General features: G+C 42.7%; 1 protein-coding gene across 1 annotated transcript in view; it reads left to right on the forward strand.

The window, feature by feature from the left end:
- GRK4 (G protein-coupled receptor kinase 4) overlaps positions 1 to 16287 on the forward strand; it is a gene marked incomplete at both ends in the record, with an annotated part of 71660 nt that overhangs the window by 18512 nt on the left and 36861 nt on the right. The window contains 3 exons of the mRNA XM_079711317.1: positions 3449 to 3561; positions 6404 to 6481; positions 12968 to 13068. Coding sequence (XP_079567443.1) covers positions 3449 to 3561; positions 6404 to 6481; positions 12968 to 13068 — 292 coding nt within the window. The remainder of the gene's footprint in view (positions 1 to 3448; positions 3562 to 6403; positions 6482 to 12967; positions 13069 to 16287) is intronic.

Genomic DNA, 16287 nt, shown 5'->3' on the forward strand with positions numbered 1-16287 from the left:
TTCAATGTTTTTTAATACATCCTCAGAGTTGTGTGACCATTATCACAATCAATTTTTCAATTTACAACATTCTCATCACCCAAAAGAAATCCCATACCCATTGGTAGCCACTCCCCATTCCCTCCCCCACCTCTAGCTACAGGCAACCACTAATTTACTTCTATCTTTATGGACTTGCCTATTCTGGACATTTCATATAAATGGGAAACATATACTATGTGATCTCTTGTGACTGGCTTCTTTTCACTTAATGTAATCTTTTCAAAGTTCATGCATGCTGTAGCATGAATCAGAGCTTAATTCCTTTTTGTTGGCAAATAATATTCCATTGTATAGACATATCACACTTTATTTATCCATTCAGCATTTCATAGACATTGAGTTGTTTTCATTTTTGGTCTGTTATGAATAAAGTGACTACAGTGATTCACGTACAAATGTTTTTTAAATTGTGGTAAAATATACATAACCAAAAGGACCATTTTAAGAATGTAAATTTTAAAATTTACATTTTAAGAATGTAAATTTTATGAATGTAGGCTCCCTCCTGCTGCTGTCTCCTCACCACGAGGGGACTCAGAATTGGAGTGAGTCGCCTTCTGAGATGCACTTGTCACCGGAAGCTGGCCTCTCCTTCCGACACTCACCACCTCCCTCTGGCAGCAGCTGCTCATCCGCTGGCTGGTCCCCTGCCCCATCCCCCTGTCCCAGCCCCGCTGCCCCCCGTCTCCTCCACGGCCCCAGATCCAGACGACCCTCAGAAGTGAGCAGGTCCCATAAGGTCTCTGCTGTCCTCACAATGCCCAACTTGTAAGTATTATTGTGAAGTTCAAATGAAATAATACACGGAAAGGACTTACAATCATAGTGGCACGCAGTAAGAGGTGAAAAATATTACGTGTAGTTATTATTTTTATCTGTTCCTTCTAGGAGAGAGAGAAACTCCTTAGTCTGGCACCAAGGCTTTTTGAAAATCTGATCAGTCTTTTTAAATTTTAATTTAATTAATTTATTTTTTAAAATGTATTTATTTTTGGCTGCGTTGGGTCTTCATTGCTGTGTGCGGGCTTTCTCTAGTTGTGGCGAGCGGGGGCTACTCTTCGTTGTGGTTTGCTGGCTTCTCATTGCAGTGGCTTCTCTTGTTGCAGAGCATGGGCTCTAGGTACACGGGCTTCGGTAGTTGCAGCATGCGGGCTCAGCAGTTGTGGCTCGCGGGCTCTAGAGCGCATGCTCAGTAGTTGTGGTGCACGGGCTTAGCTGCTCCTCAGCATGTGGGATCTTCCTGGACCAGGGCTCGAACCCGTGTCCCCTGCATTGGCAGGCAGATTCTTAACCACGGCGCCACCAGGGAAGTCCCTGACATTCATTTTAGGAGATTTCCTTATTATCCAGATAAACATCCATGCTTTTATGCACATGCAAAGTACTATCCAGCCCATCCCACAGTGTTTTGTCATTAATCATATTTTAATTTAATTTCTAAGCCCACACTCTTGTTCTGTGACTGCTTCTTTCATGCTTTATGTTCTAGCAGTCCCTTCAGTCTCTAGTATAGAGGATACTAATTAGGGTTTTAAAAGGTAAGTTTTCTGTTGCCTGAATTACCTTTTCTCCTGGATCAGTTTTTCTGCTGGCTTTTTTTGTTTGTTTATTTGGTTAGTTGGTTTTGGTTTTAGTTTTTACCTGCTGCTTTTCCCCTGTATCTAGAGACATGCAATTATTATTCAGGTTTATATTAAGGGCTGTGTTTCTTTGTGCGGTGGCGGCCTGGCTTCCTCTGTGGTTGTACCCCTCTCTTGAATGGTGTTCTGGAAGGCGGGTGTGTCAGCGGGGTGCCGTCCAGACAGGGCCTGCGTTCCAGTGGCCACAGGCAGCATGGCTCCACTTTGCCAGCAGAGTGTGTAGTTCTTCAGCTGTGCTCTGCCTCCCCCCTGGGGTCCCAACTTTCTGCCAAGTGGCTTCAGCCTGAAGAAGTCCCTTGGTCCGCAATTGTGTCCAGGCCTGGGAGGGGCTTCTGGGACCCAGACACCTGGGCGACCTGCTTATCTCTGCAGATTCAGCTGGTGGTTCCTTTAACAATCCAGCCCCATAGGCTTTCTCTCTTCCAGGTAATCCTCAAATTTCTCACTCTTGAGGGTGCCTCGTATCCTTTTTCCAGATCACGTTTCATTCTTTTTGTTGTGATTTTGTCTTTGTTCCTTTCAGTAGGAAGCTGAGTAAGAAGTTTGGCAGACCTAAGCTCCATCTACCTCAGTGGAAACCAGGAACATTTCTGAACCTTTGAGTTTGGGAGGAAAGAGTTAAAAACTCTCAACTTTTTAAAAACATCACTTTTTGACTGCCTTGTGTCTTTTGTTTCTTAAACGTAGTTAGTGAGTATCCCTAAAGTAAAATGTGGTAGCAAAATTAGACAAAGTGGGTTGTAGAATTTTTGCAAAACAGGTGCTGATATTTGTTGAATCAAGCAGTTGTGCATTGGCAAGATATTTGTTGAATCAAGCAGTTGTGCATTGGCAACCAAAGTGTTTATATCCTTGCCTGTATTTTCCATGTGCAAACTCCAGTGACCCAAAACAGGATTTAGTTCCTACATATACTTGACATTAATAAAGCCTTTAGTTGAGGATACTGTTATGGCTTGCTTTCTTTTCATGAATTTCATTTAATTCTTCAGCTTTAGAGCTACTCTAGGAGTACTTGGACATAATTATGCTCAACTTCAGAGGCACTGCTAAAAGAGCAACTGATTTTCTTGCTGAAGTTTCTTTTTTTTTTTTAACATCTTTACTGGAGTCTAATTGCTTTACAATGTTGTGTTAGTTTCTGATGTATAACAAAGTGAATCAAATGATCTCTGAAAGTATAGTCTTTGCTGAAGTTTTAATGAACCTATTTTGAACATAAGATTTTGCTTTATATCCCTCATGACACTTTGACCAAATATTAGTGCCTTGATCTCAAAACAGTATCAGTGTTTGGGGTAAAGTAAGGTATGCAACAGATTATCCCACCAAAAAGAAAAAAAAAGTTAAAAAATCATTAAGCATATATAATATTTGTTAACTTGTAAAAGAATAGAAAGGTATCAAGATGAAAAAGAGTTTTAAAAAATCTAATTTAGTACATTCCTGTGGTATATTTCACATGCATGTAATTTGTGCCAAACACACAGAGTGGTTGAAGCAGTGGAAGGGCAGACCCAGTCCTCTTTCCTGTCCCTCATTTCCCCGGGGAATAGCACCCCTCCCCCCTTCCCCCCCCTTTTCTTCCAGCTGCCTTTGGCACTTCAGTTTTAAATATTCTTGATAACCCAGTGTAAATTAGTAAACAAAACACTGGTTTCAAAGATAATACTGCAATTACTGCTTTTTACTTTTATCGTATCAGGTAGGAGCAGTAAGGTTCAGAAAACCTTATATTTGTTTGTTTCTTGTCCCTCTTCACCCAGAGAAGGAGTATAGCAGTCTTTGTGACAAGCAGCCAATTGGAAGACTTCTCTTCAGGCAGTTCTGTAATACAAAGCATGATCTAAAGAGGTGCATTGAATTCCTGGATGCAGTGGTAAGTAATTTATCTCAGTGTTGAACCACCCAATCTTGTGCTTTTGAAAACTGAAGACTAAGATGTGCGCTCTCTAAGTTAATTAGACCTTGGCAGTGAGGTAAGAGTGGATAAACTATTGTCTTGGTGTGTCATGTTATCTTGGTTTGGGTAAAGTGGGTAAAGTGGTAGTTCATATAGATTACATGTCAAGTATTGGAGGATCAAAGGTATTTGCTACATAACTTTGAAACATGCTGCTTTAAATTGTAAGAAGGTTGAAGGGCTGATTAAGACGGTGTGCTTGTACCACTGCCTGAAAGGCCCCCTTCCTGCCTTCCCCTAGCAACACTGTGTATTTAAAACCCTTTAACCCAGAAGCTCGCGGAGGGAAGAAAGCTCGTGCAAGAAGCGTGGTCGCAGCAAATGGAACTGACTATGATTTATAAGTTTTCCCACATTCCTGTGTATCCAGCTTGGTATTTACTGTGATTTCCTTTTAGGTAAAGAAATTTTGTGTTTCTGAAACTTTAGAGATACCACTGGCAAGCCTAGAAGTTTCAAAACTATGAAATTCAGCAACAGCTTAACAAAAGATTGGTAGAATTTAATAGAAAGGCTCTCTTACTTTTAGTTATTTGCACCAAGATTGTGACACCTCCTCTCTCTGCTTTAGCCTGTCCTAGTTACATCAGCAAATATGTATTGACTCCTGTTGTATGCAGAGTACTATCCTATATCCTGGAGTTTTTATTCATTTTTTTCCCTGACATAGCTTTTTAAAAATATGTATTTGTAATGTATTTTTTCAGAAAACCGTTTGAGGCTCTTGCCAGTTTTGTTGTTTGCTTCCTACCCCCTGGAGCTCCCCAGGCCTCTCCTTCCTGGTACCTTGATGGGATAAGGCAGGACTGGGAAAGGGGGCAGTCCTGTTTCAAAGTGGACCCGGAGGCAGTAGCCTACTGAGTTGGGGACTAGAATGTCGATATGTCTTCATGTGTGGGTTCTAGTTGCCAAGCTGCTGTATTTTAAGAATTTAGGGACCTACAATTCTTCTTTATTCTAAAATGGCTAAACTGCCTTGTTAAAACTCTCTTTTAGGTTCAAATCTGTTTTTTCTTTGTTTTCTTTGTTTTATTTTATATTGGACTATTGTTGATTTACAGTGTTGTGTTAGTTTCAGGTGCACAGCCAACTCTTCTGCTATTGTCCTACCTGTTAGTTACTAGGTGTAGCAGGTTTTGCTTTTGGATGATAGCCAAGTGGGTGAATACATCACGCCTGCCCCTGCCATTGTGCAGCACTCACTGCTCCGACTCTCCTCATAGTGGGTGATGGCAGGTTCTTTGAACTTCTTGAGCGGAGAGAGGGCATCTTATCCATCTCCCCTTCATGGCCCCTGACATGGTTGTGTGCCCTGTTCCCTGCTTCGTGTTTGTTGAGTGAATTAATAGCGTCTGTATCAGTCAGGGGCCAATGAAAGAAATGAAGGCAATAAGATATACATAGTGAGAAATTTACTGCAAGGAACTAGCTTACATGACTGTGAGATCTGGCTAGGGAAGTTGCAGATCTGCAGGACAGACCATCAGGAAGGGCAGGATGGAACTCTGCAGAAATGGGGTGAAGCTGCTGTCCTCAGGCAGAGTTTCTTCTAGGAAGCCTTAGTTCTGTTTGTATGGCCTTTCCACTGATTGAATCAGGCCCACACAGATTACATAGGGTTAAAGCCAACCAATAGAGACTCTGGTCGCATCTATTGTATGAATACCAGCATCACAGCAACACTAGGTTAACGGCTGAGTAACTGGAGATTGGTGCCCATCAAGTTGGCATGTGTCCAAAGACCATCACAGAATCACAGCTTTCTTTCCCATTAACTGCCTGCCATGTAGTGTCCAGAGCTCCCGGGGCTTGAGCTGAACAGTGTGCCACTCAGTGTGCTGGTGAGGGCCATCCCCTGAACACAGAGCGTGGAGCTGGCTCTGGCCGGGTGGTCAGCCTGGTGGTCACGGCCCCTGTGCTGGGCCTGAGAAGGGTACGGAATGAGGGGTGAGGGTGGACTCCAACCCACAGCACTTTGTCTTGGAGTCCCCTTCATGTGTTCAGTGGGTCAGCTTCCTTGGGTCTTCCTTTCCTCCCTTCTCTCTTCAGCTCCATCTGGCTTTTAGCTTCACTGCTCTTCTAAGGCCCCAACCTGCAAAATCGGGGCTTCACTGAGGCCTCCTCATGCTTGAGGCTCCGTGGCTCTTGACACTGTTGAGCAACTTCTTCTTGAAATTCTCTTATCTAGGCCTTTGTGATCTCTCCTCTGTTTTCTTTTCTGTTTCTTCCTCCTTGCTTGTCCTTTATGGATGTTTAGATATTGATCAGGTGCTGCTTTTGACTTCTCCGTTTTCTGGCCTGCCTGGTGTCATCCACTCCTAGGGTCTCTCTCCTGACACCTGTGTGTGAATGACTCCTGCTCAGGTATTGCCAAGTCTGACTTCCCTGGGAGCACTGCACGCAGGTGTCCAAGTGCCTCTTGGACCCCTCTAAAATGCCGTTGCCTAGAATAGCCCAAGCTGTTTATTTTATTCCATTTTATTTGGCCGCATTTAATGGCTGAAAATACAGTATGATGTAGAGAGCATTGTGGAATGTATTACTTTACTACCTTATTAATCCCTTAAAAAAAAAAAGTTTTTTTCCCCTCATGGCCATTAGTTTTCCAAAGAAGAGCTGCAGACACTTGACTAATTGAGCTGCTCTCTGGTTCTTAGGGCACCAAGTCAATTCCACAAGTCAGAGGATTTTTGAAACATCACGAAGTCCGTGAAGAAGCTTAACTAACATTTTTCTTTTCTCTCATTGCTGCAATCAGGCAGAATATGAAGTGGCTGCTGATGAGGACAGAAGAGACTGTGGGCTCCTGGTCTTAGACACATTCTTCATTGAGGAGGTGTGTTTTCTTCTGTAGCGTAAAGATTTGTCAGTAACTTACTTAAATAATCAGTGTGCATAGCCATCTTTACTTAGTTGGAATAAGTGTGTTAAAATCTTTAATTTCTTATAAATGTTCCTTTTCTGCACTTTCTTTTGATTCACTGAGGAAACTAATAATTAAATCTCTTAGGAAATTGATTTAAAGAATTTTAAAGTTTCTATGTGTCCTCAAACAGAATATAGGCTTAGAGAATTTTACTTTCTTCTCTTGGACTGAAAATAACATTTTTCTCTTAAAAGCTTTAATGGGTCTTCGTTTTTATACTTTTTGAGTCACTTGGTTCTTACAGTTTAGTGTGTCCCTGAAATTAGAGTTGTAACCTGCTTCCCTCCATATGGCTTGCTTTTTGCAGGCCGTTAGAAGTCCTAAACCCTGGGCAGGTAACTCTGTTGCAGAGTTGGAGGAGTGATGGCTAACATGTAGTGAGGACTGCTCTAAGCCTTGTGCATGTAACACATTACTTAATGCTCACAACAAACCTGTGAGGTAGGTGTATTATTATGTCTGTTTTCACATGATAAGACTGAAAATCAGAATGGGTGAATGACTTACCGAAGATTACACAACTAGTAAATACCTGAGCCAGGAATCAAACGTGGAGAGACTGTAGTTGGAAAATAGTGTGGTGAGAATGGGTTCAGAACATTCCAATTGTGAACGTAGCTAATGAAGGTGGTAGGGCCATCAAGGAGGGGGGCTCACTCATAAAGATTGAATGCCAGAGGGAAAGACCAGTGGACTTTCTAGCGGGCACAAAGATATTCCCATAGCCAGTGCTGGCAGAGATGTGATTCACACCCAAATAGGTTTTGACTCCAAAGCTTGGGTCTACCCCAGCCTCCGGCCTCAATACCTTGGCTATAGATCATTCTTTTCAAACACAGGTGTTCACAGCATCTACATATTTGTAGGAACCCCCAGGACACTAATTGGGAGCTATAGAAGAGAAGTTTCCTTTATGTAGTTTTTAAAGTCTTTTTTGTTAACTTCTTTTTCCTTCTTCACCTTTCCTGAAGAAATACTCACATAGCAAGAGAGGTTGTCAAGGAGAAAGATGTAATTTGAAAAGTTATCCTGGTGGATATAGCAAGTATAGAAGCAGGAGGGAACAGCAGATATCCATCTGTGGCTCAGTAGTAGTGAGATGTCTCTGGGCTGCCTGAAGATGGTGTTGTTGTTTTTGTTTTTCCTTGTCAACTGGGGGAAGCTATCCTTCTGCCTTACTTAAAAAAAAAAATGACAATGAGTGACATCACCATTGTAGTTTTTCTTCTTGTTGTCCTTTCTTTAAAAACAACAACAAAAATCTCTTTCTTTTACATATCAAAAAGGGAACTCCTTTACTCAAATTTCAACACCACCGAATACCTAAAGCCCCTAAAAGTAAGGCAAGACTGTATGTGTTCAGTCTTATATTTCTTTATCCTTTCACTCAGTCATTCTTAGTTTTCTTTTCAAGATTCCCAAATATTAAAATTCAGCCAAACTTAATTTACAAAAAAGAAACAACAACAAAAAAAAATGACCAAAACCGAGTGCGATTTATCCCAGGAATGCTAAGTTGGTTCAATATCTGATAATCAAATTAATATAATACATTATATTAATAAAGTACAAAAAAACTCACATGATGATCTCAGAAAAGGCAGAAGAAGCATTTGACAAAATCCAAAGACTCCTTTACAATAAAAGCCCTCAACAAATTAAGAGTGGAATGGAACTTCCTCAACCTGGTGAAGGCCATATACACAACACAACCGACGTCATACTTAAATGTGAAAGATCGGATGCTTTCCCCCTAAGATCAGGAACAAAATAAGGATGTTTACTCTCATCTCTTCTACTTGGCGTTGTACTGGAAGTTCTAGCTAGGGCAGTTGGCAAGAAAAATAAATAAAATGTATCCAGATTGAAAAGGAAGAAGTAAGACTATTCACAGATAACATGATCTTGTCTTAATCCATTCAGGGTGCTATAGCAAAATACCACAGACTGGGTGGCTTATAAACAACAGAAATTTATTGCTCACAGGTCTGGAGGCTGGGATGTCCAAGATCAAGGTGCCAACATGGTCACCTTCTGGTGAAGGCCCTCTTCCTGGTTCATAGCCGGCACCTTCTTGCTGTGTCCTCACATGGTGGAAGAGGTGTGGGGTGTCTCTGGAGCCTCTGTTGTAAGGGCACCAGTCCCACTCATGGGAGCTCCATCCTCATGATCTACGCATCTCCCAAAGGCCCTACCTCCCAATATCATCACTTTGGGGTTAGAAATTCAACATGTAAATTTGGGGGGCACACATTTCAAATCATAGCACTTGTATATAGAAAGTCCTGAGTATCTACACACACATTAGGGGAAAAAAGCTGCTAGAGCTAATAAATGAGTTCAGCAAGGTTGCAGGGTACAGGATTGCTATACAAAATTCTATTGTGTTTCTATACACTATCAATTAAAATCCAAAAGTGAAATTAAGGCAATTCCATTTACAATAACAGAAAAAAGAATAGAATAGTTAGGAGTAAACATAACAAAAGAAGTGCAACACTTATACACTGAAAACTTCAAAACACCATTGAAAGAAAGTAAAGAAGAACTATAATAAAATGGAAAGATATCCTATGTTCATGGATTAGAAGACTTAATACTGACTTGTAGATTCAATATAATCCCTATCAAAATCTTAACTTCCTTTTTTTTGAGGAAATTAACAAGCTGATCTTAGAATTCATACACATACTAAAAGGATCCAGAATAGTTATAACAATCTTAAAAAAGAAGAACAAAGTTGGAGGACTTACACTTCTCAATTTCAAAACTTACTACAAAGCTACAGTAATCAAGACAGTATGGTACTGGCATAAGGACAGACATACAGATCAATAGAATAGAATCGAGAGTCCAGAAACAGTCAACTGACTTACTTACAGTATAGCTGCCAGCACAATTTAGTGGGGGAAAGAATAGTCTTCTCGATAAACGGTGCTGGGACAACTGGATATCCACATGCAAAGGAATGAAGTTGGACCCTTATCTAATACCATATAAAAATTAACTTCAAATGGATCAAACACCTAAATGTAAAAGCTAACGCTGTACAACTCTTAGAGGAAATCTCTAAGGTGTAAATCTTAGCTGAAAATCTTTTAGGTATAAATCTTCATTTCACCTTGATTTAGACAGTGGTTTCTCATATATGACATCAAAAGGACAGCAACAAAAGAAAAAAAACAGATATATTGGACTTCATCAAAATAGTGCTTCAAAGGGCACTATAAAGGAAAATAAAAGGCCTCCTATAGAATGGGAGAAAATATTTGCAAGTCCAGTATCCAGTTAGGATCAGGTATCCAAAATATACAAAGAACTCTTACAATTCAACAATAAAAAGACAACCCAATAAAGATGTATATTTTCAACAGAGAAAAATAAGCATATATCTGCAAAATCCACCCACCTCTTCTTCCCCATCAGTGGACTTCCCTATCAGAGTTCTCGGTGTCCAGAACTTTAAAAAGCAAGGCACTGAGTCATTTGGTAAATTTTCCCTGTGTGACTACCTTTTCTGAAAAATAATTCTTGTTCCTTAATTTAAAGCCGCTGCAGATGTCTGTGTCCCACTTTGCTTATGTTTAGCATCTGGCCAGTGGTACCATTCCTTAGCTTGCTATACTTTAGCTTACCTTGCTTCCCCGCTCATGGGGGACTCGAAGCATTGCTTTTCCTTTCTGTGGAAATACATTTCTATTAATATAAATGTTTTCTAAGGTATTGAAAAAGGATCACTATTTGGAATAAATCATTAAATAGTCTTAATAGAACTAGCCTGCTATTTAATTTAGCTTCAGGAAATTGAGACCTTTGGAGGGGCAGTAATACTATGGAGAATACTGAGAGCGACTTCTGTAAAATGTGTATTTTTGAGACAAGCGTGGGAATTTAGCTTTGTCTTCTGTGGAAATTTTGTCTTGTTTTCTGTTTTGTCCTTAGGCTGGAACAATGTGTATTTGTTGAGTAAATGAGTGAACAAACTTCTTTTCTGAAATGGTGGAGTGAATGGATCCCTCTTATCCTCATCACAGCCTTGCTGCGTAGGAAGGAACTGGTCTCAGGGGAGCATGGTTCAGGCTTGGCTCCCCCACTGTTCGCTGTGGCTGTACAAAAACGTCTGTAGCTCCTTGAGCTTCTTCCCTCGGGTTCTTATGAGGCTAAGTGACATAATGCCTCACTTGTATTAGGCAATTTAAATGACAGCTATTGGGCTTCCCTGGTGGCGCAGTGGTTGAGAACCCGTCTGCTGATGCAGGGGACGTGGGTTTGTGCCCCGGTCCGGGAAGATCCTACATGCCGCGGAGCGGCTGGTCCGTGAGCCGTGGCCGCTGAGCCTGCGCGTCTGGAGCCTGTGCTCCATGACGGGAGAGGCCACAGCAGTGAGAGGCCCGCGTACCAGAAAAAAAAAAAATGACAGCTATTAATCATTATTAGTTATAACAATATTATTGGTTTTGGGGGGAAAATGTGAGTCTACTTGTTGTATATGTCTATCAGTAGTTCAGCATCTTTGATGAGATAGCTGCTTTGATTTATAGAAAATGCAAAGTTTTGCTGTAGTTACTCAGCTATACCATAGGCAGAAATGAGTGTAGAATGCACTGCTCATTTCTAATGGCAAATTAAATGTACAGTTGAATGTGATCTGTGTGTTTTTTTCAATAAATCTGGACAAGTTTTTTTGCTACGTGCTTTCTTTTTCCAGAATCCTCTGGATGAGGGTTAAGAGAATGGGAAACTGGTGCGTGGGGACATATTGGCGAGAATGTAGAGTGATTAGGAAATTGCCTTTCTGGAGGGCAATTTTGCAATAAATATCAACGTTTAAAATGCGTGTATATCCTGGGCTTCCCTGGTGGCACAGTGGTTAAGAATCCGCCTGCCAATGCAGGGGAGACAGATACAGTCCCTGGCCCGGGAAGATCCCACATGCCACGGAGCAACTAAGCCTGTGCGCCACAACTACTGAGACTGCGCTCTAAAGCCCACGAGCCACGACTACTGAAGCCCGTGCTCCTAGAGCCCGTGCTCCACAGCAAGAGAAGCCACCGCAGTGAGAAGCCCGCGCACCGCAACGAAGAGTAGCCCCCGCTCGCTGCAACTAGAGAAAGCCCACGCGCAGCAATGAAGACCCAACGCAGCCAAAAATAAATAAATAAATTTAAAAAAAAAACTAAAAACAAAAACAAAACACAATTGTACAAAGATGTTCATGGCAGTGGTGTTTGCAGTGGAGAAAACTGGCAACTAGAATGGTTAAGAGGAACAGAAACCCATGCTCTGGGAAACCATGTAGTCATTAAAGAAGGCAAGGTAGCTTTGTAGGATTCATCATATACTTACAAAACTGTATATATATTTATCCCATTTCTATGAGGGAAAAATGCGTGTATTTCTGAGTGTGTGTGTTTACATTTTTAATTATGATTAAAAAAGCAAAATTTACCATCTGAACCATTTCTAGGTATACAGTTCAGTAGAATTAAGTACATTCACATTGATGGGCAACCATCACCACCATCCATCTCCTGTGCTTTTTTCATCTTGCAAAACTGTAACTCTGTCCCATTAAACACTAACTCCCCACTTCCTCCTCCCCTCAGCCCCTGACACCCACCATCTATTTTCTGTCTCTATGAATCTGACTAGTTTAGGGACCTCATATAAGTGGAATCATGTAGTATATCTTTTTGTGACTGGTTTATGTCGCTTAGCATAATGTCCTCAAGGTTAATCCAGGTTGTAGCAGGTATTAGAATTTCCTTCTTTTTAAAATTATTATATTTATTTTGGCTCTGACAGGTCTTAGTTGTGTGGCACACAGTATCTTTGTTGCGGCATGCAGACTCTTAGTTGCGGCACGTGAACTCTTAGTTGTGGCATGTGAACTCTTAGTTGTGGCACGTGAATTCTTAGTTGCGGCACATGAACTCTTAGTTGTGGCATGTGGGATCTAGTTCCCTGACCAGGAATCAAACCCGGGCCCCCTGCATTGGGAGCACGGAGTCTTACCCACTGGACCACAAGGGAAGTCCCAGAATTTCCTTCTTTTTTGAGGCTGAATAATATTCTGTTGTCGGGATTGACCACATTTTGTTTATCTCTCCACCCATTGACGGACACTTGGGTTATTTCCATCTTTTGAGTATCATGAATAATGCTGCTGTGAAGATGGGTGTGCAGATATCCCTTCGGGACCCTGCATAGGAATGGTCTGAAGAGACAGGTGACACACTGAACTCTGGAGAATGAGGCTGGGGTGGAGGGTGAAGGTGGCCTTCTGACCTGTTATTTCATATACTTCGTGGTACAATAAGCGTTAGATTCTGTTTTCAGTTGGTAAATTATGAAATCACTAATTGTCATGCATTTGGTCTGTGCTGTCTTAAGAGTTCGGCAACCCCTCTACCAGAAATACCGGCCCACGTCGTGCAGGAGTGCAGACTACAGCTGCAGGAGGACCCTTCCCAAGACGTCTTCAAGGAGTGCACTCGGTGAGTGGATGGAGCTCGCCCTGCACACAGCCTGGGGCTCCGCCCGAGACGGGGCTCACAGCAGCTTCTCTGCGTGAGTGTCCTCTCCAGGCGACGGTGGTCCCCTTCACCAGAAAGGCAGGTGAAGAGTGACAACTACACGACATAATGACACACTGGAGCGCCCGGTCACGAGCGTGGCTTTGCTGCCCTGGCCACTCGGCACAGCCTTCCACAGTGCTTGTTCTGGGATGAAAATAGTCCCATAAAATGTTGTTTTTAGACCTTGGCCCTCGCTGAAAATATCTTTTCTGCAGATCTTTGCAATAAGGACAGGAAAGTGCTAAGCCAGAACACAATGGCTGAATTCAGCTTCCTTGTGTACTAGGAAGAAAGAATGGTTTCTGAGGTGACCTGGCCCAAAACATGGAGTCATTTGTATATTTACACAGACATTCGGCTGTCACTCATCCATTCACTCAACATGTCTGTTGAGAGCCTGCTCTGTCAGGACCAGTGTCGGCTTCCTGGGGCTGCCGTGACGAAGTGCCACACACTGGGTGGCTGAGGAAGCGGGTGCACCATCTCCCAGTTCCAGAGGCGAAGGGTCTGACGTCAGGGTGTCAGCAGGGCTGTGTGTCTGAGAGCTCTGGAGAGGATCCTTGTTTCCTATTCCAGCTTCTGACGCTGAAATTCTATCCTGACACTGACAAACATGGGCGTTGCACGTATGAGACTGGTCAGAAATTCTGCCTTCTCTGTGCGTAAATTTCAAGACGTCGACTTAACAGTTGCTAATCTTTAAACGAGTGTTGATACCCAGGCATCTCTCTGTTTGATTTAGTTCATTCGACTGATGACTCTCACTCTCTAGGTATTTATTAATGGTCATTTGCCATCGGCTATTGCAAGGTGTCGGCTAATTGGAGACTTCAGCACAATACCATGTATAATCTAGGAGTTTCAGTGTTTTCTATTATTCTGTCTCATCTCAGTATTGTTACACCTTTGTTTCCCCCCAAACCTTCTTTTCTCGATCTGGATCCCAGAATCCTGATGCTGCATAATGAATATAAATGGTTCCTTTATGCTCCCTGTTTTCCACATGAAGCTGTGGTGAGAATCAGCACAACGCAATGGTTAGTGGGGGTCATCAAAATGAACATGCTGAACTGATGCACAGTTTTAAATGTCATAATTTTTAAAACTTGTGTGCAGTAGGTTTATCTGCCAGAATAGGGCATTGGAGCACAGTCTGTTGTTTTTGAGGTAAGGAGTATTGGGAAGTGAAATTGAGATACACTGGTAAGTTGACTATAGTCATTAACCTTATTAATGTATATACACTGAAATATACAAATGTATTAGAATCGGTTGGTATTTGTGTTGTTCCTTCATGGAGACACTTAAGTACCTTTATAAAGATGGTTTAGCTGAGCTGATAGTGTCGGAATTCTTAAACTGGTTCAGAAAGGCTTGGAGTTGAGCTGCCCACATGATCTGGATGGAAAGGAGCCCCAGAGGCAAGGCCAGGCCCTGTCCTCACCCCACTGGGAAGTGACGGCTTGGCCTCCAGGACAAGTTCAGTTCTAGGATTGGTGTGGCAGCATCTCAGGACCCTGTTACACTCTTACAAATTATTGAGGACCCAAAGAGCTTTTGTTTGTGTGGGTTATGTTCTTAAGAAATAAAATGACACAGACGTTCCACTATCCTTCAGAGCAAAGACGTTGTCACCTGTCTTGTGGCCTCTGGAAAACCCTTCTGTGAGAATGGGGTTTTAAAAAGGTAATTCATGTCTTAGTACTATTATAAATATAGTTTCATTCCTGAACACCCCCTGAAAGGGTCTCGGAATCCATAGGGATCCTCGGAACACATTTTGAGAATCACTGTGCTATAACATTGGTCAATCCAAGAACATCTGAATAACCTCTTTTTTGCAGAATCAAGTGAAGCAAATCATATGACTTGCTCAGAATTCTAAAAGCAGTGTGGATGCTGGCATTATCCCCAAAGCCTCCTCAGTTACCATTCAGTAGCAGCTTTCCGGGCGGCTGTGATCGCTCCCACTTGGACTCTGCCGTGCCCGGGACATGGCTCCTTTCTCTCTCCATCGGGGTGACTCTGCTTCAGCTCAGACCATCTCCCTCCGCCTCCTGGCCCAGGGTCAATGTGCTGCAGCCCCCCGGTGCAGCCGTGGGAACCCTGGTGACACCTGGCTCTTAGCTGGCTGCTGACTTAGGCAGCTTCTTGACCAGCCGTCAGAGCCTTCAGGACGGCCCGAGGTGATGTCCCCCGCCGCCCCCCCCGCGTCAGCACAGTGCTTGCTTTCACTCAGCGAATACTCATTGAGTAAAGAGCCATTTTAAATGACAGGCTGCATTCTGTCCTTCGTGTACTCCCCAAGTAAAATTTGTATTACTACTATAATAAATCATAAATATCAGAAGCATGGCCAATTGCATACAATTTCTTCAAGAAATGTGTAGCATAGGGCTTCCCTGGTGGCGCAGTGGTTGAGAATCTGCCTGCCAAAGCAGGGGACACGGGTTCGAGCCCTGGTCTGGGAAGATCCCACATGCCGCGGAGCAACTAGGCCCATGAGCCACAACTACCGAGCCTGCGCGTCTGGAGCTTATGCTCTGCAACAAGAGAAGCCGCAACAGTGAGAGGCCCGCGCACCGCGATGAAGAGTGGCCCCCGCTCACCGCAACTAGAGAAAGCCCTCGCACAGAAACGAAGACCCAACACAACCAAAAATAAATTAAATAAATAAATTAATTAAAAAAAAAGAAATGTGTAGCATAAAATAATATATTGAGTGCTTTATTTATTTATTAAAATAAATAGATTTCTTTATTTATTTATGTTTGGCTGCATTGGGTCTTTGTTGCTGCACGCAGGCTTTCTCTAGTTGTGGCAAGCAGGGGCTACTCTTTGTTGCTGTGCACGGGCTTCTCATTGCGGAAGCTTCTCTTGTTGCGGAGCACAGGCTCTAGGTGCACAGGTTTCAGTAGCTGCGGCACGTGGGCTCAGTAGTTGTGCCTCGTGGGCTCTAGAGTGCAGGCTCAGTAGTTGTGGCGCACGGTTTTAGTTGCTCCGCGGCATGTGGGATCTTCCCGGACCAGGGCTCAAACCCGTGTCCCCTGCACTGGCAGGTGGATTCTTAACCACTGTGCCACCAGGGAAGTCCCTGAATATATTTTAAACTCTTGTCTTTCTACTGGTAGATTATTT

Source organism: Hyperoodon ampullatus (genome assembly GCF_949752795.1).
Source record: "Hyperoodon ampullatus genome assembly, chromosome: 1".
Taxonomy (NCBI): Eukaryota; Metazoa; Chordata; class Mammalia; order Artiodactyla; family Ziphiidae; genus Hyperoodon; species Hyperoodon ampullatus.